Source organism: Myripristis murdjan, chromosome 20 (genome assembly GCF_902150065.1).
Source record: "Myripristis murdjan chromosome 20, fMyrMur1.1, whole genome shotgun sequence".
Taxonomy (NCBI): domain Eukaryota; kingdom Metazoa; phylum Chordata; class Actinopteri; order Holocentriformes; family Holocentridae; genus Myripristis; species Myripristis murdjan.
The window spans coordinates 17,567,193-17,594,956 of record NC_043999.1 but is presented as its reverse complement, the minus strand read 5'-3'; the positions used below and the strand labels follow the sequence as shown (position 1 = coordinate 17,594,956).

General features: G+C 42.2%; 1 protein-coding gene across 1 annotated transcript in view; it reads left to right on the top strand.

The window, feature by feature from the left end:
• The window catches only part of LOC115379242 (centrosome-associated protein CEP250-like), a 115,240-nt gene extending 87,871 nt beyond the window's left edge, over positions 1-27,369 (top strand). Inside the window, exons 21-27 of the mRNA XM_030079967.1 lie at positions 2,135-2,246; positions 14,179-14,288; positions 15,096-15,170; positions 16,385-16,475; positions 16,590-16,630; positions 22,268-22,370; positions 26,277-27,369. Of these exons, the coding sequence (XP_029935827.1) occupies positions 2,135-2,246; positions 14,179-14,288; positions 15,096-15,170; positions 16,385-16,475; positions 16,590-16,630; positions 22,268-22,370; positions 26,277-26,645 (901 nt within the window). The 3' untranslated portion in view covers positions 26,646-27,369. The remainder of the gene's footprint in view (positions 1-2,134; positions 2,247-14,178; positions 14,289-15,095; positions 15,171-16,384; positions 16,476-16,589; positions 16,631-22,267; positions 22,371-26,276) is intronic.
• The last annotated feature ends 395 nt before the right edge of the window (positions 27,370-27,764 follow it).

The following is a 27,764-nucleotide window of genomic DNA, read 5'->3' as shown; positions in this document are numbered from 1 at the left end:
AATAGCCCTGAGCTTTAAACACTTACATCGTTCAAGAGAATCTACAAAGCAAGATGTCTGTTTCTTTGGTGTACCATATATTAAAATATCCTTTCTAAGGATCACACAGCCTGGAATATCACAATATGTCAAGTTAGAACGCTTGGCGCTCTCTCTATTCTGTTTTGTTTAGCGGCAGGATAAACATTTCAGCTTTCTCAAAGTGGAAAAAAAACAAAAAAAAAACGGAACAAAAACAGAAATATCAGAACATGCATCGATGTGGCACCGTTCGGACGCTGATGTAAGGTCAAGGAGTTCATAGTTCAGAGGTGAAACCCCTGGTTGACCCCTGCGCTGCGGCGATGACATCAGCATGCATGTATCACCCAGTGAAGTGTGTGTGTGTGTGTGTTTGTGCGCGTCTGCGAATGCGCGCACATAGCTGTGGTTGTGGCTTTGGTTTCAACATGACCTCACTGCAGTCCGTCTCCATCTCTGGGAGTTTCTTGGTTAAGTTAAGCCATGGAATATTTTCATCGTCAACTGACAATTTAAAACTCGGCATGGAGATTTTATAGGTTACATTTTGAATTATTACATTTTATTACATTCAAACCAATTTTAGGCACTGAATGGTAAAACAGTTGCTGTGCCTGCATATTATACCCATTTGCAAAACCGTGCTGTTTACTGTTAACCCAGTATTATCTAATAAGTGCAGAGACATGAAAGGTTTTTAAGCAACAACACCATACTAATGGCTTCCATCTGTGGTGTGGGAAATCCCCTCCTTTCTCCACAGGATGCCTCTCTCTTCAACCTCCTCTCTTTCTTTCCCTTCTCTCTCCCATTCTGTTCATCACATCATGTGTTCTCTCCACGGACCAATCTTTCAGCCATTGTCTCTTTCTTTTTTTTTCCTTTTTTTTTTTTTTGGGCTCCTCTGTTCCACTCTCAGCCTTCAGTTACCTTCCGCTCTCAGCCTTTAGTTTTGATACTGACAAGTTATTCTCATCAGTTTTCTCTCACTCTGTCGAGTAAATATTTGGACAGAGTGCTAAATATGGTCATTCTATGCACTTTAACACAAAGGCCAATAAAGGCTTATGATGAAATGCTGACAGGCTTTTCTTCCCTCCCCCTTATTCATTCATCTTTTTTTTTTTTTTTTTTTTTTTTTTTTACGATGTGAAATCTATATTTCACCCTGTAGACGAGTCAACAGCACAAGAGCGAATGCAGAGCGCTGTCCCAAAACTTCTGCCCGGCTGAGATCCTGCTCATGTTTGTGTCTTTGTGAGGTTGTTTTTCATATTCTTGTTATTTATAGTTTTTTGGTTTGCTTTTGGTGGTTATGGCCCACGGGGGGCAGTTGTGTTAGGTCTCGCGGAGCGGCCAGAGCGAGGTTGAGGGGGGAGGTTTGTGGAAATGGTAATCATTTGTCGTATTGATCCCGCTGTAGCCAGGACAGCCAGCACTCACGCACACATGTACACACACACACTAACTCACTTACTCACGTACGCACTCGCACACACAGCAGCGTGGCAGGAATAGACCCCTTCTTATTGATCTCCTTCACATTCCCTCAGCTCTGCTGCCACACACACAGACACGCACACACATACACATACACACACACACATATTCTCACACTTTCTGGTCCTGAGCTAGCTCCTCCCCTATCCACTCCCCAAAATCTACATTTGGTTTAATACTTACTTTACTTTACAGGCTGTTGACGTTGACTAATGATGATTTTTTTTTTAAACATATGTCTTTGTCTGCAAAAAAAATATAGATATCTCCACTCGTATTCCTTTCTGTTAATAAGGTAATGCAGCATCCAGAAGTAATTCTTATAGGCTAATAGGTGATATTGGCTTTTTTTGACAAAATTTTAGATTTTTGATTCAGAAAATATGTTATGTGAAGCATTATATGCAACAGCTCATTTTATTATTGCTATTTTTTTTTTTTTTTTTTTAATGGCATTTATCTATTTTTAAAAATGATCTCTTTCTTGACAGATACTGAATGATGGAAATGGGGCAACTGAGTTTTAGTAAATATTGATATTTATAATGATGATGTCCATCGTTTGCTTTATTTGTGCGTGCGTGTGTTTGTGTGTGTGTGTGTGTGTGTGCAGGTCAGTGGTTGAGAGGTTAGAGAAGGAGGTGACTGAGCTTGAAAAGGCTCTGCAGCAGGCTGTTGACCAGAGACTGAAAGCGGAGAGAGAGAAACAAGACGCGCAAGGCCAGGTAAACAAATAAATGCACACCCGCCCTGCGACACATTACACCGGCAAACAATCCTGAGCATCCGTGTTAATCTCCCTGGAGCACCGCACAGGTGGAGTTTATCAGGATCATTCAGATAGTATCAGGGATGTTGTCAATCATCAAAAGCCGTTCCAAATTAACCCTCAAATATGATTCAAATGTGATAATCTAATCCCTGTGTCGTGGTTGTATTGATCAATGCGGCTAACCTCACTGGTTTTTACTTCAAGTAGGTTAAGGAAATACTGCAGTTGCTATATGACCCAGGTCTGCTCCTCCCACAGTACACACTCTCATCCTTACACATGTGTTAAGGTCATGTTGGCGAACCAAGTCTCTCTTTTCCCTTGGCTTCTCTCCTCCCTCGTTCTCTCCCTCCCTCTTTTTGATGATTAGTGGCGTATATCCGGTGCTAGAGCCTGGATTATCTTGTCCAAGAGAGGGAGGGGTGTACGCGGGACCTAAACCTGGCAAGGTGCTTTGGAGCGTTAATTCCTGGGTGTAATATTCCCTGATATTCCCTAATGTTCCGGCAGGGAGCTGGGGGGGGAGGACGAGGGGTGCTGGAGGGATGGGGGGTCTCGGGGGAGAGCAGTTGTCAGAGCTGAGCTGTCGCCGTACAAAGGCAGAATGGATAATTAAGGCCAGAGCCAGGACGGGGGAAGTGATGTTCATTTAGATTCGACTAACTTTGAATTCCGTCTCAAGCTTCGCGTCGCTCTCTTGGATCTTGGTTTCCCATGTCCTTCTCCTTTTCGTTTTTTTTTTTTTTTTTTTTTTTATCCTGTCCTTTGCTTTCTCCTTCTCGGCCTCTGTCTGTCTCTTCCTCTCTCCATTCTCTTGTCCTCTGTTTTTGCGATTGTCCCTTTCTTTCTCTCTCTCTCTCTCTCTCTTCCTCTGACCCTCTCCGTTTTCCTTTCTTTCTCTCTGCCTCCTTTCACTCTCTCGCCCTCACCTTATCTCTCGTTTGAGTCAGTCGTTGTGAATAATGCAGCCTACATAACTTAGCTCTCCTTTTTTCTCTCGGCATTAGTATGCCCGAGTTTGACAAAAATCATTTCCTGATGGCCCAGATATGTAAGACATTGATTTGGGTCAGTTGAGTGGTCAGACAGTGTCTGTAAAAAGAGTTTTTGTTCTATTTCTCACCTGGTAAAAAGCCTGTTACCGTATCTTTGCCCCTGCTCTGCTGCTGGCCCTCTCTTCTTTTTTCTGTTCAGACATATTGCATATTGTAAAGCAGATTAGATGTGCTCCCTCTTAATAGCAACGATAATTACAACAAACACTCACTGCGCGTGCAGCAAAAGCCAGTATGCTGGTAAAGCAGCAGGAGTGCAGCTAAAACCCTCTTATCAGGTGCCATAATGTATTGGCAAGACGGAAGATGGAAACGGGGAGATTCCACCGCCCAAAAAAATCCCCACTTTTTTTCCCCCTGTCTCCCTCTGCTCACTGCTTACTAAACTTACAAAGAGTTAGTTCAGTTAGTTGGGTTAGTCCTTCAATGACACTGCAGTGAATACAATACTGTAAGAACAACAAGGACCTTTTACAGAAAAAAAAAAAAACATTGTATTTACTTATTTTCATTTCATATGTACTCATAATTGTTCAGTTGTTTACTTTTTTGTGATTTTTTTTAGCCGTGTGTGTGTGTGTGTGTGTGTGTGTGTGTGTGTGTGTGTTTGGATCTCTTGCATACCGCCTTGCATTCCCGCTCTCTTCCATCATCTCAGCAACAGATGAGCTTTTCAGTGCATTTGACTCCAAACGGTGTTTAAACACCAGCGTGATGGCTATTCTGACTATGACTCCTTCGTTAGGTCCCAATCTCAGTTATTGACCAGTGCAAGATGAATTATCTGCCGGTGAAAAAAATCAAAGGGTTTGAAATGGTAAATGGTACACTACGGTGGCCTATAGAGGAAATCTATATTACAAATTGCCTCAGTGCACAGCAGCTGAACCACAGATAGCTCTGTCTTTCTCTGTGTGTATGTCTGTGTGTGACTGTATCAGTGTGTATGTGTTTGTGTGCACATGGGCATGCATGTATGCGTCTGTGTGTGTGTGTGTGTGTGTGTGTGTGTGTGCAGAGCATGCGAGGCTGTGTGTGTTTTCTGGGACTGTTTTTATGTCTGTTTTCCTTGTGATATTTCAGATGAAAAAAGGTAATTTACAAACACGTTAGCTGCCAGTTAAAGTCCAGTCAAATAGTTTGTGCTTGCATGTTACTCAGACCCCTCCACACACACATACATATACATGTGCAAACACACACACATTCACACACACACACACACACACACACACACACATGCACGCTTCACTTGATCCTGTCCCTGCATGGGTCCAGTTCAAATCCAAGTTATGGTCAACATGTTTTTGTGGCTGCTGCTTCAAACAGACAGCCACAACTGATGATATTTACTTTTGCGCGCGCAAACACTCACACACACACACACACACACACACATACACAGAGTCAATCATAGTCATTAGTGTGTTTATCTCAACTAGTGTTTTAGCATGGGGTGCAAGATTTCTGCTAGTTTTAATGAGATTTTCAAGAGAATATTTCAGCTAGTTAACTAAAGTCGCGTTTTCATGCCCACAAACTTTTTTTTGTAGTTATCCAAGACCTTCGCAACTATTGATGACATCGTCTAGAAATACAGTTAGGGAGGGCATTTTAATTGCACTGGGTCAGAGGCGCCTTACAGATGGAGAGACAGTCCCTGCAATCCCTGCAACAGCAAACATCTGTCTTGCTGGATTAAAACTTGTAATCTTGGCCCAAACCCGACATAACCCACCCTGAGCCTGGGCTCTCATTCTTTCATTATTTTGTCAAGTCAGGCTGGGTTGAGCCCTCCACGACCTGGCTTTTTTTTTTTTTTTTTTTTTGTAGAACAGCAAAGGTCTGCTTTATAGGCAGCACTAACACTCATTTATTGCCATAAAATGCAGGTTGGTCTGGTAGGTTGCATAGCCACTCCTATTTAAAGTGACTTGCTGAAGTGTTTGCATTTGTAAATTAGCCTTAAATAGATACTTTTTCCAAAAACTGCTGTAATGAATGCTTGTAGTTTTCTTCTACTTCTGTTCGACTAAGCTTTGGCATTTAAGGCCTATAATTTGAGGCTGCTCGTCAGCATTTAGGGCAGTTAAAAAATCACAGCACCAGCCTGGACATGCTCTAAAAATTGGGCTCTAATCGGGTCAGGCTTTCAAAATGCTGCCAACCTTGCATGCTCAGGTCAGGCCAGGCTGGAAGTTTTGGGCGCAGTTCAAACTCTGTGCTGAAGACACCAAATCACTACCAGCTCCAGTGGACATAGATGTAGATGGCTATGGAGGGGAGAAAGCAAAAAAACAAATTTCGCTGCACTCATCAATAGTTTATCACATCACACTGTAACACCAAGGCCTTCAAAACCCCCGGTTGTCAAATGGGGTTCAAACTGCTGTTGCTGCCACAGTTGCTCCAGTTCTTTGAAAACCAGATCAGCCATTGAAAACTGTAATAGTCTTTACTTTTGTTGTGACTGTTGTTTTTGTTTTGTTTTGCTTTGCTTTTTTGTTTTCAAGGCATTTTGGGATTCAAGTTTCCTGTTGCCCAGAGCCTCGTGTGCACGTGTGCATATTTTCTTTCTGCACTGGCCCGTGTGAGTCTGTGTTAATGCAAATGTGCAAATGTGTCTGTGTGGGTGCATATTTGTATAAATATTATTTTGAGTGTTTGTATGTGTGTGTTCACACTGGTGATGCTAGGGGGAATTGCTCTCTGGAACGGCCTCATCTGGCCAGTGATCTCAGCCATTATACTGGATAGAAGCCCCTAGCCTGGCCAAATTAGGTTAGAATGACCCCCACTGGATCACCATTTTTACACACACACACACACACACACACACACACACACACACACACACACACACACACACACACACACAAGTTTGATGATGGAGAAATGAGGACAGACAAATGAAGCTCAAGTGGTCCAATTATCTGACTGTTTCACCATGGAATGGACATGGTCCAGCAAAATATATTCCAGCACTCCACTCTGTGTTTGTTGTGTGTGTGTGTGTGTGTGTGTGTGTGTGTGTGTGTGTGTGTGTGTGTGTGTCCTTGTGTCCCATCACCATCCCACACAGCTCATTAGGCAGCAATCCTGTGCTTCATTTGAGAGAGGGGACGGACAGTCGAGCAGGAAAACTGACCACTATCTTTCTCTCATTGTCTCTCTCTGTGTCTCTTCACTCCTCTCTTCCCCTCTGTCTCTTTCTCGCTCTCACTCAGAGAGGAATTTAGTCATTACACATTGTCCTCTGCCACCAAACCAAACCACCTCTATGCCTTTCTGTTCACAGACACCGATGCATGAGTGTTTCACCTTTGGGCGTGTGCCTGTGTATGTGTGTTTAAGTGTTTGCATGTTTGTTTGTTTGTTTGTACACATGTGTCTGTTCACAGCTGCAGGAACAAGAGGTGCAGCTCACTCAATCAATCAGGTCTACTCCAGGAATACAGGGCACCCCAGGAAAGCTTCCAGCATGCAAAGGCTCATGGGAAGGTCAAAGAAATCATGATGAAACAGATTGAGCACAGGAAGGAAGAAACAGAGAGAAAAAGAAAGAAACAGGCACACAGACAAAGGCTGCCTTCCTGTCTTGCTATAATGCTCACATTTAGTTTGGCCTTATATGGATACAGTACAAAAACTGGTGGATGGATTACTGAAACCTTTAGTGTTCCGAATACTATAAAAGTTTATTTGCCTTGTTGCTATTGCCATGGTTCTGTGGTCACCAAAAAGCAAATTCAGGTCAGTCAGTCAGAGGTGAGACACTTCAATATGCGTGCTGTCAGATTTTGCCACAGTTTATAGCTCTTAAGGAAATTGTTTTCTCCGAATCACTGCTGCGCTTACTTGGCAGTTTCTAACCAGTAAAAGTAAACTAACAAGTAAAAAGTCCAGTATTGTGAGAATTTACAGTTCACTTTAAATCTTGACATTTAAGCTGCAAAGTTACACACTGGAAGCAAGCAGGCATCATGTAACAGAAAAAATAAACATCTCATCATAACAGTGTATTAATTTGACACACAAGTTGCCGTTGTTTGCACACCATGTTTGAAACGTGCACTTGAGTTGCACAAAAAGTGTGCAAATAGAAAAACGTGTTGACCAATAAGATGCCTCCACTCTGCATACTGATGACTGTGGCTCTTCAGCTGTAGATGTTTGTTACTAATAAATGCCTTGTATTGCAGTGCTGTCACTAGGTAATGCCTTCATAACTCATTCTGAGTTTTTACTACATAGAACATTTCATCAGCAAATACATCCATTATGCCATATCAATATCTGGCATAATGGATGCCATATATACTGTACATTCTTACTCAGCAGCACATCAGGCTCAGTAAACTAATCAGTGCAATAGAGAAAATTAAAGCAATTATGGCAAGCGAGTTTGAATCTTTCAACAGGAGTTAATTTGAGTACACCTTTTAAAACTTCTTTTATTTAACTGTGGGCATGTCTTAGGTTATTCTCACCTATTATGAAGTGGTGTGCTCAAAATAATGAAAATGATGGCATGCATTAACCACAACAAGGGAGTGTGTGTATGTGTAGGACTACTTGTACGTGTGAGTGTGTGTGTGAATGTCTGTTTGTGTGTGTTTCCACCAAAGTTATCACAGAACGTCTGCGCAATCCGTCCAAGCTGTGTTGCAACATCAACACAGGAGCGGCTCATAGGAGGACGACATCTCCCAAACGAGGCCCCTGCTGCAGACTGATAGAACCAGAGGAGTGAGAGGTGGAGAAACCGAGAGAGTGAGAGAGAGAGAGAGAGACAGACAGACAGACAGACAGACAGACAGACAGAGATTGGATAGTTTTGAATGCATAAAGTCCATTTGATGCATGGATGCTTTCAATTTATAATTAAATTATTAATATGACTGATTATATGGCTGTGACAATGTTTGCAGCACATATATACATATATAGGAAGCCAGTACAAAAATATAGATATATATAGATATAGATATAGATTTTTTTAACCAGAAAATTGCTATATTGACAAATTAGGTATTACAAGCGATATTATTTTAGAGGTGTTTCAGATGGTCTCCTGGTGAAAAAAAAATGGGTTGAAATTGTGGCCTACAAATCAAGCTACACTCGGGACAAACTACTTCATTGTGTTGTAACACCTCCCAGCCTCATCCATTTTTCAACATTTTATTCAAGCGCTGAACAACTATTGCTGTATCAGCTCACCACTAAACAGTAGCACAACCATGCATATCTAAAATTGTTCCATTGTTTGACTGCTGCCAGCTGCCCATCCGCGCAGGTCACCCACCGGGATGACCACCATCAACCAGTTTGCCAAATGGAAGTGTCCCACAACCAGCGAGACCTATTCAGCTTTTCATTATTTCCCACAAATGGCACAATCTCAGAAGTAGCACAAAGCTGTTTGCATCCCTCTTTCGCCAAGGCCTCCTCAAAGCTGCAGCCGCAAGAGGAATGTAGTGGAAAACCAGAGGATAAATGCAGAATTGAAGAACGCATGCTACGGTTTAGACTACAGCAGTACATTGGGCTGAATGGTATGGAGGAAAAAAAGTCATTGCAATCCCTTTGAAAGCTACAGCGATTGTGACATGATTCATGATTTTCGTGGAAATGCTCATTGTTCATCATCATCATTTCATCATTTTCACTGAAAACACTATTAAAATGTGACTAAACAAACATGTTTTCTTATATCTTGAGAATCCAATTTGTAGGCCGGGCATCTCTGTTGCACCACAATACTTAATTTCAGTTGGTGTTTTTTATTTATTTTTTTTCCCCTTTCTTTTTTTCTTTATTCAAAAATGGCAGCTTCTGTGATGCTGATATTGCACTTGGCTGTACTGTGAGTTTGATAATGGGGGTTGTTTTGCAAGGGCTACCACTTAGTGGGAGAACTTCAACCACTGCGTACAGTGCTAATACAAAATATCTGTGTAACTTCTACAAGGGCTTCTAATGTAGCGGCATTCATGCAGGCTAGATGCAAGATAGGGGACCTCTATAATGGCAATCGCCGCACTGATAAACAACCCAGCAGCGTGTGTAGGAGTGTGTGTGATGAAAGGACTTGGGGAGACGAGTCAGGCCATGCAGCAGCAGACGAAGGTAATTAAAGAAGCCATCATCAGCGTCATTAATATGCTAGATCTGCTGTGGCCCACTGACTAGTCTAATGGAGAACATGTCATCATCGTCACCATTAGGGAGAGTGGGACACACATAAACACACGCACACACACGCACACACACACACACACACGGTTTAATGTTGGGTCACGCCATGATTATCGCCATTAAGCCCAGAGTGAGAAGACCTGCTTAGCAAACCTCATTCTCTACTGCCATCACACACACACACACACACACACACACACACACACACACACACATGCACGCACATACACACACAGACACACACACGCTTGTGGATCTTTAATTCAGACCCTGTGAGTGATAAGTATGCATATTTAAGTGATGTCAGGCCTGTTGGGTCTTCTAATTAGACAGAATGAATGAATGTTTTATAAAAACGTGTTTAACAATAAATGTGTTCATTAATTTGATGAGAGGATGTGCTCTGATGAGCTGAGTGGAACGGAGTAATGGCTCGTATTCAGCTCTGGTGGTTTGATGATGATGGTGGCAACAACCAGGCTATCTTGTTTCCGTTTCCTCCTCATCTTCTTGTCCCTCTATCTCCCTCTAGAAAAAACTCTCTCGATGTTAACTTTGAAATATATTTATCCTATGACCTGTGACAGCTTGGTCTGCTTTAGTAGAATTCACTATTGTCCCGTGTATAGCTAACGTGCGATGTGACACCAGAGCACAGCTCCGTAGAGAATGGGAAATATGTTAGGCAGCTGTTAAACTTCCCACAGTGAATTTCTTAGCATGAAGGCACGTTTTATGGTTTGTAATGAAAAGCACAGCTACAACAAAAGAACCCAGATGTAAAGGTTCAGGCAAACGTGTGACTCTAAGCGCTTCCATTTTTTAAGTAAAGTCAAGTAGTTTATTGTTGTATGCATAAAAAAAAAAAAAAAGCAGCTCACTCCAACACAATGAAAAACCTGTGCTCTGTTTACTTCCTGGGTTACACATGACACAACCCGACAGCATTCAGTCACAACATACCAAGCATGCCATACCGAAATACCATGAAAGTACCATCAATACCATGTGAAAGTCGACATCTTACCCAGGAACGCTCAGTTAAGATGCTGCTTATCTACTTAGCATTCAGCTGGCAGGGCTTTATTGTCAGTGAAATGCTTTTATTGAATATAGACTGCACTATGCTGGACCTTTGCTTTATTTTGTGAATAGACCGAGCCAGACTTTGATAAACACAGCAGCAGCAACTGTAGAGATCCCTCATCATGTACTGCAACTAGTGCTGCAGCCACCACCCCATTTCTTTCTTTCTTTCTTTTTCTTTCTTTCTTTTTTTTTTTACAGAACTTACTTGGTCTATATGACAACATCCTTGCTTGCCATGTGTCCCAAACACAGTGCCCCCCCCCCCACCATCCTCTGCTTAAATATTTGTGTAACAAAAACCAATCTAAATGTTAAGCAGGTATCCTCCCCTCCCCCCTCCTCCACTTGCAATCACACCTCCCTCTCTCTGGCTTTCTCTCTCTTTCTCCTTCTCTCTTTCCCTCTCTCTCTCTGTCCTGCTCTTTCTCACACACTCCTCCTCTGCCTCCCTTGACACTGGTGGAAACAAAGCAATGGTGTGTAATTTAGTCCTAATCACAACATCAGACTTGCGCTGCGATTTACATCTCTCCACCGGCCGCCAAGCAGCGAGCCAGTCAGACAGCCAGGAGGGAGATGTTAATGTGAGACCACAGGTAATTACTGTCATTACAGCACTCCACAGATCCTGGCTCTGTGTGTGTGTGTGTGTGTGTGTGTGTGTGTGTGTGTGTGTTTGTGTGTGTGTGCGTGCAAATGCATTGTGTGTGGGAGTGTTAATACAGATTGATGTTTTTGTTGTTGTAATTAATATTGGTAAATTAATGTAGTTTTGTATCCTAATACGTTCTCACAAGGTGTTTCACATGATTTTTGTCTGGCACAATCTTCAGGATTGAGTGATGCTCCTTATGTCATCTCACCACCTCTGTTGTTTTTACTTTATTCCCTTTGCTTCACTTTGCTGAAACACAACTCTTCCTTAATACAAATGCAAATGAAAGTGTAAAAATGATTAATTCATGCTAATCATTAATGATTGATTAATAAGTAGTGGCCTCTTCACAATTTGTACAAGCCTCCATTACTCCAGTTTTCAAGTTTCAAGCAGTCTCACATTTATTTTCTCCGCTTGACACTTAACTGTGTAGTGTCACGTGGGAGAAAGCCAAGGGTAAAATGTTTGCATGTAGAGTGTGCATCTGCAATATTTAAAATACACACACACACACACACACATACACTATATTACCAAAAGTATTCGCTCACCCATTCAAATGATCAGAATCAGGTGTCCTAATCACTTGGCCTGGCCACAGGTGTATAAAATCAAGCACTCAGGCATGCAGACTGTGAAACAAGACATTTGTGAAAGAATGGGCCGCTCTCAGGAGCTCAGTGAATTCCAGCGTGGAACTGTCATAGGATGCCACCTGTGCAACAAATCCAGTCGTGAAATTTCCTCGCTCCTAAATATTCCACAGTCAACTGTCAGCTCTATTATAACAAAATGGAAGCGTTTGGGAACAACAGCAACTCAGCCACGAAGTGGTAGGCCACGTAAAGTGACGGAGAGGGGTCAGCGGACGCTGAAGCGCATAGTGCAAAGAGGTCGCCGACTTTCTGCACAGTCAATTGCTACAGAGCTACAAACTTCATGTGACCTTCAGATTAGCCCAAGTACAGTACGCAGAGAGCTTCATGGAATGGGTTTCCATGGCCGAGCAGCTGCAGCCAAGCCACACATCACCAAGTGCAATGCAAAGCGTCGGATGCAATGGTGTAAAGCACGCCGCCACTGGCCTCTAGAGCAGTGGAGACGCGTTCTCTGGAGTGATGAATCACACTTTTCCATCTGGCAATCTGATGGAGGAGTCTGGGTTTGGAGGTTGCCAGGAGAACGGTACATTTCAGACTGCATTGTGCCGACTGTGAAATTTGGTGGAGGAGGAATTATGGTGTGGGGTTGTTTTTCAGGAGCTGGGCTTGGCCCCTTAGTTCCAGTGAAAGGAACTTTGAATGCTTCAGGATACCAAAACATTTTGGACAATTCCATGCTCCCAACCTTGTGGGAACAGTTTGGAGCGGGCCCCTTCCTCTTCCAACATGACTGTGCACCAGTGCACAAAGCAAGGTCCATAAAGACATGGATGACAGAGTCTGGTGTGGATGAACTTGACTGGCCTGCACAGAGTCCTGACCTGAACCCGATAGAACACCTTTGGGATGAATTAGAGCCGAGACTGAGAGCCAGGCCTTCTCGACCAACATCAGTGTGTGACCTCACCAATGCGCTTTTGGAAGAATGGTCAAAAATTCCTAGAAACACTCTCCTCAACCTTGTGGACAGTCTTCCCAGAAGAGTTGAAGCTGTAATAGCTGCAAAAGGTGGACCGACATCATATTGAACTCTATGGGTTAGGAATGGGATGGCACTTCAGTTCATAGTATGAGTAAAGGCAGGTGAGCGAATACTTTTGGTAATATAGTGTACATGCACACATACATGATTCATCTTACACTGCTGTTGATATTTTCACAATTTTTTGAGTTAATCATATGATATATTTGGACAGTTAAATTGTGGGTCACATGTTTGAAACTTTTTCTTAGTTATTTATTTTTTTTAACTGTATGTTTGCCCTGGTCTTTGTGGAAAGGTGGTACAGTATATCTGGTGTTACCATGGCGATAAGGGTAATGTGTCAGGGTCCCAGAGTTTGGGGCTGGAAAGGTCCTGCCTGATAAGGAGAATGAAGGAGTCAGCAGTTTAGCCAGTGCCATCCCTTCCCTCTTTTCACCTCACAGTTTTCCTCTCTCTCCAATCCTGTCTTCAGCCTGCGTCTCCTCTCCCCTTTTCTGTTTTTGGACCTCCTTAATACCCCATCCTACTCTTCAGACCTGCTTGTCCAAATGCCACATCTTTTTCATCCCCATTACTCTCCATTTACCTAATTATTTTCTTTTGTAGTGTTACTTCGCTCTATTTTGACACCTATTTTCACTCCTTATATGCTTCTCCATCTATTTGAGCCTTGCTTAGCTTCATTCCAACCTCCTTTATCCCATCCCATGTGTGTATGTGTGTGTGTGTGTGTGTGTGTGTGTGTGTGTCTGTGTGTGAAGAAGAAAGACTTAAAACCTATGCATATGTGGAAAGTTTCATATTCAATATTTTGAAGGACAGATTATAAAAAACACCATTGTCTAGGCAGCACTCTACAAGAAACTACAGTACTGTGCAAGAAAAAAAGACAGCAAACTTGTCATTTTGCAGGTGATGAACTCTTGAGTTATGTTGTGTCACACACAAATAGATACAATTGTCGATATTTACCAGCTTTCATATTTTTGAGTGGGATAACTGACCCAGTTCTCCTAGCTAAAATAGGTCTAACACAGTATTTTGTGTTATATCTATGTCATTTTTGTTTATCTATCTATCTATCTATCTATATCTATATATCTATATATATATATATATTATTCTTTTTAACTTTTATCTTTTTTTTTTTTTTTTTAACTTGATCTACTTGGAAAGGAATCTGATTCTGATTCTGATTCTGATGCTGTGTTCTGGTGTGTGTGTTGTTAATGTAGGTGGACGCGCTCCGGTTGGAGCTGGAAGGGATGCGGTCTGACAACGAAAACCTTCGCCACGAGAGTCAGCTGGTCATGAGTAATGTCAGCCGCTGGATCACAGAGCAAAAGTATAAACACACAAAATATTTTAAAAAAAATAATAATTAAAAAAAACATTTCATTTTGTATTCCATTTTCTTACATAAAGAGCTCATGAAGTTCTCATTAGGAAAAATAAGAACAGTGTTTGCTGTAGGATTTGGGGAAGGTAGTGCTCGCATTAGTAATTGTTATTGTATTGTTATGGTTGGGGGGTTTGAAGCTGAACAAACAAGGCCAAATGATACATTTTCAGTGTGTTTTATAATTTTCAAGCTGTGGGGGCAAATTTCTAGCTGTGTGTGTGTGTGTGTGGGCAGGGGGTGGGGAGGTGGGGGGGTTAAGGAAGGACTAATTATTTGTATAAAAAATGAGAATGATAACAATAATCACTTTTTTCAAAAAATGAAAAAGCAGAAATTAAATGTAAACATAAACAAAACCTAGTTTACCATATTTTACTGTCCAATTATTACAGCTGCTCTAGGCAGCTTTGCATGTCGGTGGCCCCAAATGGCTGCAAAAAAAAAAACAAAAAAAAACAACTTTTGGAAAACTATTTGAACTTCCCAGAACTAGCCAGAGATCATGTAACATGTCCTCATTAAACTGTGCACAGCATGCTCATGTTTAGCATCACCGCTGGTCTGTAATCGCTTTATACCAAAGGACTGGCACTTCCTGTGGACAGAGATGTTCTCCCACCAGTGTTCATAGCACACACCAGAATTTATTTTGGGCAAATAGGTTGAATATATGGCATCTCAATTAGGGACAATGCTTTAAACTCCACAGTTTAGATTTTAAAAGTCTTTCTGTCTCTTTTCTTGTGTCAGGACATCCAATGAGAGTCTTGCTGCCCAGATCAAGGCTCAAAACAAGGTGCTGGTCATCATTACTGAGGAGAAAGAGTGAGTAGTACATGCAGTTGACTGTGTGTGCATGCGTGCGCCTGTGTGTGTGTGCGTGCGGTGCGCGTGCGTGAGTGCACGTCTCAACCCTGTGCGGCATATTTGTTTACTAAAGATTACTAAAGATGGAAAAAAAACAGCTCAGCTAAACGCTACACCTGCAAACTAGGTCACCTTTCCCACCAGGAGAGAGCTTGTGATCACAGTGTATGTGCTTCTGTGTGTGTGTGGGTGTGCGTGTGTGTGTGTGTGTAAATGCATGTGCTGGAATGATTCAGGAGGACCCAGGATCCTCTGACGAGCACACACCTGACAGATAGATAGTCTTTCTCCATGTCATCATCATTGCACACACACTCTCACACACGCACGCACACACTCACCCAGACATATATACGCAGACATGGGCGTGACATTTCCCTCTCTTCAGAGATCAAAGTGGTCTAGCCGTCTTCTATCATCCCACCCCCTGCAGTGCCATACCTCCCTCAGCCCCGCCCAGCAGCACCATAAGCGTCTGCCTGTCTCCTCTCGCCCCCCCCGCCCCTCTCTTTCTCTCTCTCTCTCCCTCTCTCTTTCTCTCTCTCTATCTCTCTCTCCTTTCTGTGTATATGTGTGTATTTTGTTCTCTCGTTTTTTGTCATGGCAACCTGTAGTAATGGTAACGGAATTTCTCCACAGTACGCTATACACTTGAAACATGAGAGCTACTTGAAATTGTATCTGATGGAATGTTTCCTCCGCGTTCACTCACCCACCCTGTATAGAAATGAGTTTTTGTTTTTTTGTTTTTTTCCCCCCCTTTTACAATCCAGTCACACTTGGTCTTCCAAAAATACTTTCGCTTTGAATCTGTCCTGATAGTGTAAACATATGAAACGGTTTGGAACAGTCCTGGGCCATGACGAAACACTGAAATACTCATAATAAATAAATCGCCAAAAGGCTGTGTGATAAGAGGCAGCGAGGACAAAGCTGTATGCATGTCCATGTGTACATGTAAGACAGTGTCTAAGCAAGTCCATTCTAGTTAAATGGCATTGTGGAACACGGCCACACTTTGCCAAGTGCTTGGCAGATGATTGTGTATGCCATGTTAACAAGAGTCTCTCTCTTCATGATGAGTGTCTCTCTCTCTCTCTCCGAGTCTCTCTGCTTCTGTGTGTATCTCTGTGTTTAACACCCTGTTTCCCCTCTCTCTCTGTGTGTCTCAGACATCTCCAGGAGGCAAATGACACACTGAAGGAGGAGGTGAAGACACTGAAAGAAGTGGCAGAGAGGAAGAGAGAGATGGAATGCTTCAAGGTGAACACGAGAGCAGAGAGAGAGGGGGAAATTTGAACTATGAATAGGAAGACACAAAAGCAAGTCAATCACAAGCAGATGTATACATATTTTTAATGTTATGATTGTTTGCAGGCCCAGATCCAAGACCAGGGCACTCAGCAAGAGGAGAGAATGTAAGTGCGCGCGTGTGTGTGTGTGTGTGTGTGTGTGTGTGCATACCCACTTCCTGAGTTAAGAACTGTCATCCAACAAAAGCAGGATACCTACCATGTTTCGCTCTTTCACACACAATCTAGTCCTAACAAAGCTGATGATGATAATGACAGCAGGAGTGCCAAGTTGTGAATGAAACACCCTGCGGGCCTAGCCACCTGTGTGTGCCTGTGTGTGTGTGTATGTGTCGTCTTCACTCACTGAATACCTAATTCACGCTGGGCCTTTAACAATGATTACACTCCAATCAGGACCCCATCCTCTCCTCACCGCCTCACCCATGGCTGTCAAATAGTGTTCATCAATAGAGAGGAGATATATTTATTATCTTCATTAGAGCAATGAAACAGAATATGCCGCAGATGGGATTGGGTGTAGGATGGAGGGGATGGAAGTGTGTGTGTGTGTGCGTGTGGGAGGGTGTTTCTGGGGGCACCTGCCTGCAGCAGTAACCCCCACCCCCACCCCACCCCTTCATGACCCCCTAGGGTCTCTCTCATTAACAACTCCCCTTGCTCCACCCCCCACACCCGTTACACACACATACACACACCCACGTTACCCCCTCCGCCCCTCCCGCCTCCTCCAACGAACCACCAGGCTCTGTTTCCAAAACGGATCAGATTTGTTTTGACTGGGGTGGGTTTCCAGCGCTATTCAAAGCTGTCAGTCATTTTAATGATATCATTAAGGGGCCGCGACAGAAAGATGAATCGCTTCTCTTTGTCTTTTCCTCATAATTGCGAGAGAGGGAGGAAGAGAGAGAGAGAGAGAGAGAGAGAGAAAGAGGGAGAGAGAGAGGGAGAGAGTGAGAGAGAGAGAGAGAGAGAGAGGGAGGGAGCAGAGGCAGTTCATATAGATGTATGCATAAGAGGGGTTTTGATTGAGCGAATATAATAACATGGAATGAGATAAGAGCAGTGAATGAAAGCCTCTTCCATGGCCTCTCCCCATCCATTCTCTGTCTTCCTCTCTTTTTTTCTCCCTTTCTCCTCGTCTTTATTATGAGGATTCCTAATTTATTTCATTTCATTATTGTGTCCCCCTCCCTCCCACACCCACCTAAAATGCCATATGTATGAAACTCATACATCTATAAGGCAACAGATATGTCATGATATTTTCATGGCAGCCATATACATTCTGTGCATAAATCTCATTACCGGTGGCGGAGGGGATATCTACGTGGTGTCTCCCCACCGCCACTATCACTGACAGCAATCAACACACTGTGAAGGTTTTGTCATTAGATGTGCCTTTATTAAAGAAATTTATGATGATTACGAGGCTTACTGTTACAAAGCTGCTTGAGTGTCACAGCTTCATATTGTACCAGCAAATCCCATGAAAAGGTGAGGAGAAAAACGGAAAGGATAGGATTTTTTGATATATTTAGATATAAATTAACAAACAATCATGAATGTTTCTGCACAGACAGAACTCACACTTTTCACAAAAACCAATCACAAACATGCATTTGGTTTTATCGTAGCGAGCCTCACTCGACAGGGTTTACATTTGTCAACTATGCAACGTGGCCTCAGCTGACTTCAGTTGACTTCTATTGGCGAGGAGTGGTAATTGCAACATTGATAGAACTTATATCCTCCTACACAACTCTGGCTCAGCACTCACCTCCCACCCATTGACAAACAAAAGGAAGAAAAAAAATCACATTTTCACACCAGAGACAATCTCGCTAACTAGAGCGGAGATCCAATAGAAATGCAAAAACTGAAATATATCTTCATTCAAAATGCCTTCGTAGAGGAAAAGTATTGTGAGTGGCTAAACATCCGTGCTCCATCATTTCACGGCTAACATAACAGCAGGTGGAGGGGAAGGGAGTGGGAGTGCACTGGTTCTAATGGGTGAGGAGGCCTTGTTCCAAAAATGGAGCATCACAAGCGTTAAGGCAGACACCCTCCAATCAGATATGACCACAACCATTACTGAACAACTACATGGCCCATTTAAACTAACCTCATAACCAGGGTTTCTCCTCTGTATGCAGTAAAAAGCCTGGAAGAAGGTCCCAGATTATGGTGAAAAAATGGAGGAAGCTCATAAGACCTATCCACCGTCCTCTCATTGGTCTCTCAAGTTGTCCATCCAAATTTGAACAGGAAAGAGCAACTTCTTAATCCCAATGATTTTTCTTCAATAACATGATTGCCTCCAACCAACAACTTTTTTTGCCTTCAGTTTTTCCTTGTGGAGGCAGAAATAGACGCCCCCTCCCCTATATATGTTCATTCGCTGATTTGGGTCGCTGTCTGTTGTCATTTTTATTCAGTGGCGTGTATCTCTTGCCTCAGCCGTGGAGACTGTAAGCTCAGGCAAGGTGTGTCATACGCAGATTTGTTCTCAAGTTTTTCATGAGCAGAGACAGACCGCCAAACTAAAATAAATGGTTATAACTTGACGCAGGCGTCCTGACTGAACAGACTGAAAGAACGAGACGGAGTTCTGAAAGCCAGAAATCTCAGCACAAAGTAATCACTGAGGCAGTTGTCGCGTCATTGCTATTGATCAACAGCTCCATCAATATATTATGGTTAATATGTGGTATGAGGCTGTAAAAATCCTCTACATCTGTATCAAATACTTAGAGGCGATATGAGTGGCATGCCGTGTTCCTACTGCAGTATCTCATTGTTGTTGTGAAATCTGAATCTGTAGCAGGCAAGAGGACAGTAGAGGCTCCCAGTCGTTTTTGTGATAATTTTGTTTGTTTGCAGTGATTATACTGCCTCCAATTAATTAGATGATTTGTTGATGGCAAAATGATATACGCGCATGCGACGCCAAATAATACTGAACTGTTACTGCACATGTAAAAGCCCTTGATGGCAGATGCAGAGTTCAGCAGTGTCTCAGTGACTGCCTGACACAGCCCATCTGTCAGAGCGCTCATAAAGCATCAGGCGTCATCAGTCGCACCGCTGATGATGTGCTTCCAATTAACAGCCCACAGTGATCACAGCAGAGGATCTGCAGAAATATGGAGGGGAGCGGGAGAGATAGAGAGACTGAGAGGAGATAAGAGTGAGATTGTGTGGGAACAGAGAGAGCCAACAAGTGCATTGCATGACACGCGCGGCAATACAAGAGCCGTAAATAAGAAAGATGAGAGCGAGACGGGAGGAAGAGAGGAACCGTGTAGTTTATTGCCTGGTTTAGCGAGCATGGCAGCTTGGCTTTGACACTAATGACTGCAATTATACACACGCTGATTGGGTTAGGCCGCTAATTACACACATGCATGTTTGCGTGTAAACACAAGAACACACATGTTTACACAGGCTTCGTGCCAAGCGCTCAGTGAGCCGCCGCCGTTGCACATTGGGCGCATAAATCTTACACAGTTGTCTCAGCAGTGGTGATGTTTCATGATCTGCTGAAGACCGCATTAGTAACTCAACCAGAGTTTAAATTATGTGAAGATTTTGGAGATGTGGCACTTTGGATTTTATGTAGTTGGTTTGTGCGTAAAGTTTAGAGCTCCTGTTTTCCCTGCCTTCTACAGTAGCAATGGAAACTCTGGGAACTCATCTTTGAAAAGGCATAGTTTAAAAGATCAAAGGAAATTTCACTATGTTTCCTCATTCATGTTCTTTGTATCATTATTACAGTGTGAAATTAAAAGACATGGAAGGGTCACTAGCAATTATGCTCCATTTATGGATGTCATTTTCAGGAAATTAGTTTTCTTCAAAATATATTTTTTTGAAATAAATGCTTACATTGGCTGGGCCAAATTAATTAGTTGTTTAATGGCAGCGAGCGAGATTGTGTCTCGTCAGCTGTTGGAAATGTATTATTATTCTATAATACATTATTATTCTTAGCAACAGCCCAACACATCTTCATTTATATTTATATCCATATTTTTGAAACAAAGATATTTTCAGTGATTAAATGAATTGATGTAAGATACATTTCCTTATTGCTCTGTTTGATTATTTGTACAGGGACAAACTTTTAAATAATGATAAAAATGGATATGCAGTTTTGCTGTTTTTTTCCTGAATCATGCATGGCCAAAATATTTATACAAAATTCTCATGATAATGTTTATCATTTGAAATAGCTGCTCCTGTTTTGATTACTGGATTGGAGAAGAAATATATTTGGGGACTTTTCTGACTTGAATTAATCCTAACCCTGCCTCATAGGCTAATTTGTGTTGCACCACTATTGTCCCAATTTTTTTTTTCCACTGGAAAATCAATTTTTGGCCTGCATTTTCTGTTATGGTATAAACTCAAAGATGCAACTTATCATTTTATTTATAGGGAAATCCTATCTATCAAGAATCTCTGTGTAAGCCTATAATCAGTACCCTCAAAAACAACAGAAAAATCCCAGTGTAGAGCTTGCTGGCATTGTGGACCCTTATAGTGGTTAGGTAGTGGTGTTGTGTGTCACTGTTGTCTGGTTTGCTGTTGTTGGCTCTTCAGTGAGGTTAACCATTGATGGGTACAAATCCTCGGATGCTCAGAGGGCATTGTTTTACTAATGAATCTCATAAACTTTTCAGACAAAAATGTCAGTCCACATATTAGCATCTCCCTCAAGTGTCTCCTCGGATCTTAAATGTTTTAAGCTGTCGCTAATAGGGCCAAAACTTTGTGTGTATGTGTGTGTGTGTGTGTGTGTGTGTGTGTGTGTGTGTCTGGGCTCACCCACGTCTACAGGAACAATAATGCCATTTATTAGCATTTGTGTGCGTCCTCTCAAGTGAAGCAGAACGGGACCGTCTCTCCATCCACTGCTTTTTACCCAGATGAGATAGAAAATCCCAGCTCGCTCTTTTATAAGAAAATTAACATCGGGGAGGTACAGTGGTACTTTAATGGGCCAAGGTTTCTTAGGTTCATCAAAGTATTTAGAGGGTTTTTTTCCAATGCTAACTGGACAGGTTCACTGGGGCATGAAAGAAACAGCGTAAGGCGGGGGCAGCAAACTCTTCCGCGCATACTGAGCACCATTATCCACCGTCGTTAATTTAATAGACATTCCTCAGTCAGCCCGGGTCTGCAGATAGCAGACCCCAACATTTGTTTGTCATTTCCCAAAACGTTTTAATAAACAGTTAAACAATCTTAAATGGCTTCTTGTACTCTTAATGTTGCCTAGTTACTTTTTTTTTTTTTTTTCCCTTTTTTTAATACCCATGTTCATATATAATTTAATGATTTCTGGAACCCATTTACTCACCCATCTTTGAGTTTTCTAATAAGTTACAAGGAAGATGGTTATTACAAAGATGATGATGTACGCCAACTTGTTTGTGTCCCAGATTCCTAAGGACTTTTGATTGAAACAGTTTTGCCAGGCTAATGCATATCATTATACAAGAAGACTAGAGTTTAAAAGTTTACCCTGGTTGGCGCATTTGTATACGTCATATGCTATTTATCTTAAACTATGCATGAACCAGTTTCAAACAGCAGTTGCAAGCGGAGTCAAAGTTTTTATTTTATTTTATTTTATTTATTTTTTTTGTATACTATTTTCTTAAACTATCCGAGGTCTAAAGATTTATAGATGTCAGAGACAATCTCTTATCTTTTTTTGTGTGTTTGTTGCAGGAAGGAGCAGGAAAGTTGTGTGGCTCTTAACCTCAGCAAAATCGAGGACATGCAGACCAGACTGCGAAGCAACCTGGAGGCCATCGGAATGCTAAATCAACAAGTAACAGTGCTTCACACACACACACACATACACACAAACACACACACACACCAGGTCCTGACAGTCCTTTTGCCCGACAGATACAAACACACACCCACACACCGGCCCACATGCTGTTGAGCTCACACAGAAGAGGAAGCTTTCAAGCGTCCGACTTCAAACACACGCGCGCACACACACACACTTACACACACACATACATCCATTTCCTCTTCCTACGATAAAAGTGAAAGGCGGCAGCGGGGTGGTGGGGGGGTGAGGTGGGGGGCTGGTGAGGGGAAGGTGGAGTGGAGGTGGGGGGGGGGCAAATCTTATCGGGAGAAAGCTGTGACGTTTCTTTCCACTGGTAAATGATTTCCCTTTCATGAAAGTGAGAGAGGGATGTATATCAATACAGCCTTGCTGATCTCTCCATGACAGCATAGGGAAATGGCCTGCTGTGATAAAACAGTGTGGGGAAAAAAACACAGAGGAATATTCTGCGGAAAAGCTGACATTTTTTACTGTGTTGAACTTCACAAGAGTCAACAAATCACCAAAGGAGGGAAGAATCAAAACTACTCCTCAACGCCCTCAGTTCTCCAAAACTCCAGGGCCTGGGGGACGGCTCACCCGACTTTTGTTAGTTTGTGGAATCGCCTGCTGATTGACGGGGTGTAACTAAAGCTGGTACTTGTTGAAGTTTTAATGCAGCGTTGTTTCGGGAAGAGTAAATGGCATTAGCCGTGTGCGTACAAGATAAAGGAAGAGCAGACAAAAAAAGGGGGGGGGGGGGGGGGAGGCAGAGAGAAAGAGAGAGAGAGAGAGAGAGAGGTGTTGTTTAACAGGTCAGGTGTGTAATAGCACCTCTTAATCTCTAGTGTGAATCATTACACACATCGATCCAACATGGACAGTCTAAACACACACACAGACACACTCTCTCCCACACACACAAGCACTGAGTGGGAAAAGATAGGAAATAGACAGTTCATTTACACAAGGCTATTTCCCTTCAATGTCCACTAGACGCACACACACACACACAAACACACACACACACACACATACACAGATATCAGTGCAGAAGCCTAATGGAATGTCTTAGTTTATCTATGTGAAGGGCACTGGGTTGTAAATCAGGTCTGTCTCTGCGCTTTGGATTAGTCTCATTTACTCATCCACACTCACGGCCACAAGCTGGTCAGTGTTGTTGCTCCCTTACCGACCCACATTATCACACATTACAACACTCTCTGCACAACACACATGTGCATTAACGGCGTTTCCGTCAGGCAAATTTCACGCAAACTGTTGTTTGAAATGTCACAAAAATTGAAATGAGAATTAGGCGCAATTGCATTTGCTGCGTTGAAGCTAATAGACATTCCAGAGTCTTCCAAGAATTGATTAAGTTGTTGTTCTTCGACATCAGGTAATGTCTTGTGTGTAATGCTGTCAGCTAGGCCTGAAACGATGACTCAAGGAGCTCAGATAACTCAATGACTAAAAATCCTCGATTCAAATCCTCTGCGTTGAAGTTTCGTTTCTTCTGTAGAACTACATTCAGCAGGCTGTGGAGTGTATGGATGATAATTACAGTGAAACAAACACATGATTTGACTGGGCAAGTTGTAAAATATGGTTCGAAGATGTAGGAAGGGAGACGAAACACAAAAAGAAAATGCTGTGCAAAGTTTCCATTGTAAAATGGAACTCGTGTACCCACCAACACAACATCGACATCCCGTCTACACACACAGCAGAGCTGACACCACAAGGTAACGTTAACTCGCACATTTAACGTAAATTCACGCAATGGCCAGTTAGTTTGAAGGCTTTTAAAGAATGTGCTGACAGTTACTTCCACCCAGGAGGCAATGGAGGTGCCCTGTCTGTCTGCCTGCCTGTCTGTCTGCCTGTCTGTCTGTCTGTTTGTCTGTCTGTCTGTCATTTTACAATAACCACCTGTCAGCCATAAATCTATAGAAATATATAATATACTACGTTCCTCCTTAGTCATCCACCAGTACACTTAACAGTATACCCACCTCACTATCACCACAGGCCTGGTTATAGACAATATTTAAGAATATCCAAAGCCACGTTTTGACTTGAATTTTCATAAAATGTTTTCCCTTTACTCTTTGTGCTTATTTTGTTTGGTATTTAATGTTATTTATTTAGTTCAACACGTGATAATTCCTCAGCATACGTCTGCTTCAAACATGCATTAAAAAAAAACATTTTTGTGATATTTGCAGTCATTTTGATTTCTAATCAGTTTGCGTATTCCATAAATGTAATTATTTGCATAAAAGTTCTCACATGGAAACCTAGATATACACAGCCACACACAGACATTTCAGCTCACCAGCAGTAAAATATTAGGAAGACAAAACCGGTGAGTTGTCCTCCCCTCTCTTTGTTGATCTCTCTTTTACAGTTTGTCTTTTTCTCTCTTTCCAGCAGGCGCGCGCGCGCGCACACACACACACACACACAAACTCACTTTTTTTCACACTTGCCCACCAGTTCACCAGCAGTGTTTGAGCGTAGAAGAGACAAGCTGTGATTTTTAATTCCAGCCCCTCCCTTGCAATTAGGAAAGCATCCACTGCTACCAAAGATGAGGCAAATTAAATATGTCCCCTTGAATATAGAGTTAATTACAACTGTCAACCTCACTGTTTTTCATTTAAAAATTATATTGCTTCAGGCGTAACATGAAATGAGACACGTTTTAGGATGTTTGTCTGTTTAAGATTATTATTCTTATTTTTTTAAAGTTTAGTAGGACATTTATGACACTTAGACATGTCATTGGCTCTTCTAGGGTTAAGCTCAAGACCCTGCTGCTTCTAGTCGTCAGATGTAAGACATTTGTTGGGATTTATTGACTCTGTATGTGTGCATGTGTGCATGTGTGTAGAAGGGTAATGTTAGCGGAACCATCCGGAAATGGCTCTGTCTCATCTCCATTTGTGTGTCTAACACACACGCACTCACACACAGACATATACACACACATGGCCAGACATCTCAATGTGACATCACTTTTTAACCGCAGCTGTCTCACACAAGCACACACCAAAAAAACAGATTTGGACGAGTGTGACTGTCACAACCGATGCTTCTCTTTGTCTGTCCATCCTTTTATTTCTCTTATTTTACTGTTATTTTTAGCCAAAAATGTGTTATTTCAAATCTTGTGTTCTCTTTTATCTGCCCTATTACAGTTTAGATTGGCACATTTTGCATATAATTACTATGCTTCACTACAAATGCAAATTCTTTTATTTTTGCATTCAAAACCACTTTTAAACTTGCACTCCCACCCACCTTCCCCCAAATATCCTTGTCACAAATAAAACAACCTCAATTTGGCTCCTCTGTAATTGTGTTTCGGGGAACCCAATCATGTTCTGATGATGTGCGATTTGTTTTGTGTCACGGATGATTTTGTGTCAAATTGACCTCTAATGATCGCTAAAATTGGTTGTTTTCATGTTGAAATTTACACTGTTGCATGGCTCCCACTCGCACCCATTTCAAACTACAAGCAGAGCACTCTCCCAGCACCACTTGCAGTTTTCCATGTAAATTTGTATCTTAACAGCCATGAAAGCAACTGTACAAAAATAAGTTAAGCACATAATGGGGTGTCAGCTATTTCATCAATATGATAGCTGTTGACTTTTGGGTATTTACTGGTAACTTCAAATGACTTTGTAATTCAGCTAATTTAACTAAATTAGTCTGATGTTCAGACACAACTATTTCCCCACTTGTTCTCTCCAAATATTTCTCACCCCCCCACACCCCGCCACATATTTCTTATTCACCGATGAAGTTTTCATTCCAAAATATGGTCTTTCTCTTTGTCCACACATCTTCCTCTCCATCTCTCTCTATCTCTCTCTCCAGTTAAGCGCCCTCGGCGGAGAGAACGAGCGGCTGCGTAGGCAGCTAGAGGAGGAGAGGTCCGTGCGTAGACAAGTGGAGCGACTGTTTCCTCCTCCTCCCACCCACCCGCATTGCTCCTCTGCCCATCTCCCCCTCTCCTGCACCCCCTTTGCCCAACCCCCTCTTGATCCTTTGAGCCCAGACCGGGCGATGAGGGACATGGACCGGGTGCTTACTCAAGCCGAGCTGAGCAGAGGCGGTCCGGAGAGGCCAGGTGAGTCCCCAACTTTGGCTGAAACCCGATGGAGGAGTCTGGCCGGAGAGCTCTCAGTCTCTGTCTCGCTGGAAGACGTTTGGTCTGGGAGAAAGAGGCGGGATCTAACCAAATGAAGCCCCCAGAAGACTTTGACCTGTCATGACCTTTTCAACCTCCAGCTCCTCACCAGGGAGCACAGCGAGGATGAGGTTAATGTCCTGCGGGTCAAAGTCAAGTCCCAGGGAGCTTTTTGCCTCGGGGTGGCTCCAGAACCAGCGACTGTTGGAATTTCCTCAAATGGACAAAAATCACCTTCGAATATTTCTTCCTCTAAACTGTGATGGATTCTATTCCACATACTTAAACACCCACTATTTAATATATTCAAACTCCTATATTCATACAAAAAAACACAAAGATGACTTTCAGAGTCAAAAAAAAAAAACAAAAAAAAACAAAAAAACAAAAAACAGATGATTGCATCTCCAAAATGTTGCTGCTCTCTTAGTAATGGTATTTAAATCGCTAATAACATCAGGAAAGACTTTCAAATGATGGATATCTCAAGCTCTAGCACCAAGCACTAACAAGTGACTTTGTGTGTATGTATGTGTGTGTGTCTGCGGAGATGAAAATGTTGTCAATTCAAATGAATCGGCCATTTAAATCAACTAAACAAACGAACTCGACAGAGGAAGCAACTGACGGAAGATTTTTTTTATGAATGTGTCCTCCACTGAGCATGTGTCTCACTGTACAGCTAAAAGTCTCTGTCCTCAGATGTTGAGCCGTGTAGCCGCTGTTCACATATGTCCCACATCTCCTGAGCTGAATAGGCCCATGTGATTGTGTGTGCGCTGTGTCATGTTTTCATATTTTGTAGCGTGCTTTTTTTTATAACTATTTATTTATTTTCCAGTTATGTCAAGCCGCTGCAAGCTGTAATGATAGAAAAATAAAAACAGATACATTTGTAGTGGGTTGTACTTTCCCCCCCATTTTTTGTCATCAGTCAACACACCTAATATTGCATTTCTATATTGAGCCCTACTGTACTTAATATTGTGATTACATAATCCCCTTGCAGACTTGCCTGTTAGGGGTACATAATTATGAATTCTTACCGCTTTACAGTTTGTTGATAGCTGAGGCAGTCAAAAATTGGTGACAACATCACTGGCTAAAAAAAGCACAAAATAAATGTTAAGATTTGGTTTGCTGATGGTCTAAAAATAATGTGGTTTGGTTACGGG